At 46.4% G+C, this 5000-nt stretch overlaps 1 protein-coding gene across 1 annotated transcript in view; it reads right to left on the reverse strand.

Moving 5' to 3' along the window:
- The window catches only part of tenm4 (teneurin transmembrane protein 4), a 233562-nt gene that overhangs the window by 86123 nt on the left and 142439 nt on the right, over positions 1-5000 (reverse strand). The window contains exon 14 of the mRNA XM_061216776.1: positions 3277-3477. Coding sequence (XP_061072760.1) covers positions 3277-3477 — 201 coding nt within the window. The remainder of the gene's footprint in view (positions 1-3276; positions 3478-5000) is intronic.

Genomic DNA, 5000 nt, shown 5'->3' on the forward strand with positions numbered 1-5000 from the left:
GCTTCACACCCTCGGCTGATCTGGGTTCGCACGGCTGGTTCAGTCAATTCAGACCCACTAATGAATCAATTACAGTCTACCCACACTCTTTTGTCATAGTTAGAAATTAAATTGGGTGAGAGAAAGGCTTTTCTGGGGAGACATAAAGAAACATTACGCCCTCCCCCTCCCTCCTAATTATTGGACAAGCCTTTCCAGTATTAGGCAAATCGTGCTCAAATTGACATGCAACTTTTCAATTACACGCTTTTTAATAAAATTCCATTCAGCAGCGCTTAAAATTGTCTAGGCTCCCCACACACACACACACACACACACACACCTCCATCAAGAGAGCACACAGGCAGTAGACTTGGAAAGGAGAAGATTGAGAAATGCAGAAGCAATTGTGATGATCAATGTTCACTTACTCTACATCGATCGATCATTTATTTTAGGAACCAGAGTTGCAAAGCAAAACAACATTAATTCTTAAGCCAGACAATTAATGTGCACTTTTAAGAGATGCAGCTTACTGTCACTCGGTTGTCAAACGGAAAAATGAACACATATGCTGTGTATATGACAGAGGGTGAGGGCTACAAAGCCATACGGATATCGAGCGAAAGAGGATGCGGCTTAAAAACCCATACAGATATCGATCTCAGTATCTTTCCCATGACGAGGGAGAATTCCACACAAGTGTGAAAACACACCATCTCCAGGAGAGCTGTACACACACACACATACAAGAACAAAACCGTTTACCCTAAACTGAAGAGGAACTGATTGTCAGATAACATAAGTGACAAAGCGCTTGGGATCTTCATTACTGTGGTACGGCCTGTTCACTCTGAAATGAGCAGGAAAGCCGCACTACTGAAAACACTGGGTGTGATGATACCCCTGTCATGGTTTCTCCAGTGTTTGAAGAAAAAGGCTGGCGCTGTCCCAATTTTTCCAGGAAAAACTGGCGCAAAAGCGGCAGGCACTTACTTCAGCAAGGAGTGATTTATGCTTTAGCTCTGAGTAATGGGTGAGGACATTGAAAGCCATCTCGGAAAAAAAGGTTTATAATCTGAACTAAACAGTGTCTTATAGGCAGATATGAAGACCGCTTCCATATGAGCTCATCGGAAATTCGACAGGTGAGACAGAGCTCTCTCTGACTGCCCGCACGGTCCTCCAGACCACAAGGGGCGCTGCGGAAGTTCAGATCTTCAACCTCACCAGGGCCAGAGCATAACCCACCACTTACAGCAGCACCCGGCTCCCTCTACCACTCCCCCACTGCTGTAACCATGGCTACCACTCAACCAGACCCAAATATCTGCTGGTCCACTACCCGTTCTGCGCCCGGTGCGAGGACAGACAGAGAAGAAGAACACGGAGCGACTTTAGTACAGTGTTCTCGGTCACACCAGAACACCCCGACTGAGCATAGTCCTCAAATCCCCAGGATTACCTCAAAGGTCAGCCAGTCAAAGAGTGACACGGCATTCAAAGCAGTAAATGCCAAGTGTTCACTGGGCTTATCAAAATAATCTTCAACATTTCCCTCGCACTGATCGCACTTGGTTCTGATAAACCGGCCTACTACGACGCCACAGCTCTTCTGAAGTCCCCCAGCAGAGGTTTTAATTATTTACCGGCACCAATATTGATCACCGATAGGTCACTGTTTTGTGGCCGGTTGGAGACGCGAGGGGTTAAATGTCCAATCGTTTCCTTGCTTGAAGCCTGGAGACCCGAAGCCTAAATTTAGCGTATGCTCACTTTGCTGTAAAATGAAAATGACCCATAATCCCCTGATTCTTAACTCCCTGTGAGACATATAGCATATTGCGTTTCTGCGCAAAAAAATCATTGTGGATGCATCAGAGATAAGTCTCTGGCATTCGACAGGGAAAAATAGAAGCAAAATAAAAGTCAAGAGACGGATATAATCCTGCATCTGAAGTACAGGATCTGTGGAGGATCCCTGGGTGCCATTTTCAGAGATGCATCAGTCGTGAGGGAGATTAATTCACCATCACGCCGACGGACAGCCAACCCTGGGGCCGAAACCGGAGCGGTGACATCACCTCGCCTTTCACAGCTGCTTCCTGTCTTTCCGTTATCTGCTCGGTAACACGTAGGAAACCTCTCAGGGAAAAGCTGAAGCCCCGCTTCGTTTGCAGGTTTTTAAAGTTTCTGCGAAATCACATCATCAATATGAATAACTTTGGCGTTTATGAGAATGAGTTTCTTATTTTTCCCCAGCCACAGTACTTATCTCTGGAGAAGATCTCAGCGTGGTGGCTCACCATTAAAATAAGACAATCAGATCACGCAGCGAGAGAGACATTGGTTTAAATACAAAAAAAAAAAAACTTTCCACATTCTTAAAGCATAATGACTCAGAAGGACTTAGTCAATAATAGCAATGCATTCTGGGAAAACGAAGGCACGGAGAACGTACGATACTTACTGTTTCCGAGAAATGAAAAAGTTAAGTTAGGAGCAAATATTGAAATGCATCTAAAGCACTGAATGCAATAAAAACAAAACCAGGTTCAAGTACATCTGATTTAAAGTTATAACACTTTCACATTCTCTTTGAAAATGTCTTTGAAAGACAGCCATTTCTCATTTGAACAATGAGCATTATTCCCTGTAATTATAAATAAATAAAGAAATATCACTGTTTAAAGAAGCCCCAGTGGCATCATCATGTAGTTGGCATGTTCTACGTGCAGTTACACTGAAACACCTGGAGAGTATAATCCCTTTAGGATTCCCTATACCCTAGATCAGGGATCCTAAAATCTGGCCCTGGTTTCCTTTTCTCGCAGGTAATTAACTGAACAATTAGTGCTGCTGATTGGCCAGATTGGCTTCACACCTGACTCCCAGAAGTTCTCAGTCCTCGAAGACAGCGATTTGAGAAACAGGGCCCAAGATACTCAATTCTGGCCTTAAAGGCCAATAGTACTGCTGCTTTTAATTATTCTCCTCCAAACAGGACCTGGGACACAATGTGAGAAAAACCTCCAGCCAATCAGTGGCATTAATCGATCAATTACCAGAGGTGGAAAATCCAGGTTCAAAAAGGAAATGTCCTCCCTGGTATTTTGTTCCAATCACCTGTATTTGCTAATTAGCGCAATTCGTCAGCCACGAGGCAGAACTAATGAGTGAAATTAGCCGGTGTTGACGGCGGATGAAGCACTAGACTCCGTACAGGGACAGACAGGGCCGGGTCTGTGGAGAGCAGTGGCACCAGACGGGCCCCTGGCGTCGGTAAGAGGCACTCACCGGTGGAGCAGTCGTGCCCGGTCCAGTTGGGGTCGCAGCTGCAGGTGCCGCTGTCGGGCAGGTAGGCCCCGTGGCCCGAGCACTGGTCCATGCAGGACGCTCTGGGGCTCTCGCACCCGGGGCCGCCCCAGCCCGCCAGGCAGTGGCACTCCCCACGCACGCACACGCCCCTCCCGGAGCAGGTGGGGTCCAGGCAGTCCACTGAAACGCAGACACCGAGAGGAGGAATTTGTCAAACGCAAGGCGTGGCCTCAGAACGCAGACGGGGAGATCACGGGAGATCGTTAGATACACGCCTGACTGTTGGAGATTACTGAGCATTCATGCTGATGGGCTTGACAGGACCATGCCAGTTTAGACACTGGTAAGATTTTCAAGAGAGTGGGTTCTTTTTACCCGTTTTTACTTATTCGTGTTTGAATCACGGTCTTGGCTTTCAACCTGCCTTGACGGAGTTGATGTGATTGTTTAGAAAATGATGGTTATGTGGCTGAAGTTTATGGAGTCAAGGTACCGTATATGCCATACCATTTACATAGTAGATATGGATACGCCATTCTTCTAAAGTGGGATCCAGAGATTTAAGAGAACTAAAACATTCTAAATGCTTAAAAACAACATACTGTAATTGGAATCTGAATGACTGTGGCAGACTGGCACACAAAGGCTTAAGACCGTTCAGCCAAGTCGGCTGTGATTGGCAGTCTTGAGATGTATTTATTTATATATTTATTTTAATCTGAAGTTGACGCGCTCTTCGAGCCCTGAGCTTGGTTGTCGTTGGCGACGGCGCTCGTCCTCCATATGGCGACGGAGGCGTCTGGCGGCCATATTGCGACAGCTCTCCATCAGTGTGACATCACAGCCCTAATGGCTGCCTTAATCAGGCAAACAGGATCTGTCGCCCCGCAGCAGATGGGCTAGGCTTACGGCACACAGTTCACAGGCTAACTGACACCAAGCGCTCTCCTGGTAATTAATCACCACGGCTGAAGGTCAAAGTTATAAAAACAGCCTCCCGGTGCCCCTTCTCGGCCTGCTCTCCTCTCGATATGACTGCTACTCTCACCAGAACGGAGAGGAGGCCACGCGTGTCAGAAATCCCCATTCATCACCCTCCCCCGACACATTTCTCATCCCGAAACGAGAGCCGTCGAGAGAGAGAGAGAGAGTTCACAGAGACAACGGCAACTTCAATCTGATCGGAGTCCGCCCTTATCCGTTTAGAGAGGCAGTGGAGGCAGTGGAGGGACTTCAGGAGAGGGATTAAAGGCAAACGCGTTTCAGTCCCAAACCGGCAGACAATCTTTGGAAAGGACAAAGGAAATGCGAAAGATAAAAACACTAACAAAGAGATGGACTGCACTGACGGAAACAGGGCTGTCTGGTGGTGGGGTTACAGAAAGGGTATATACCCAAAATATATTGAAATATATCACAGTGATATTTAAGCATTTTACAGTGTTTGAACATACTATATACTGCATTTAAATATTGCTGCTTTTAGATTGCTTTCTTCCTTACACTGTGGTGAAATACTATTTTGTGAAAAGCCCATATATACATTCCACACTGGTGAGAGTGGCCATTTCACTGCGTTGGAAAGAGATGGGGATGCCTGAGCCCTCATCACTGTTCTTGGCAAGTCAAACTAAAGAAATAATTCTCCCCCCCCTCTTCTACCCACAGTCCTAGAAATGACAAATTGCCAAAATGTGTGAAAT

This window comes from Conger conger, chromosome 13 (assembly GCF_963514075.1).
Source record: "Conger conger chromosome 13, fConCon1.1, whole genome shotgun sequence".
Lineage (NCBI taxonomy): Eukaryota > Metazoa > Chordata > Actinopteri > Anguilliformes > Congridae > Conger > Conger conger.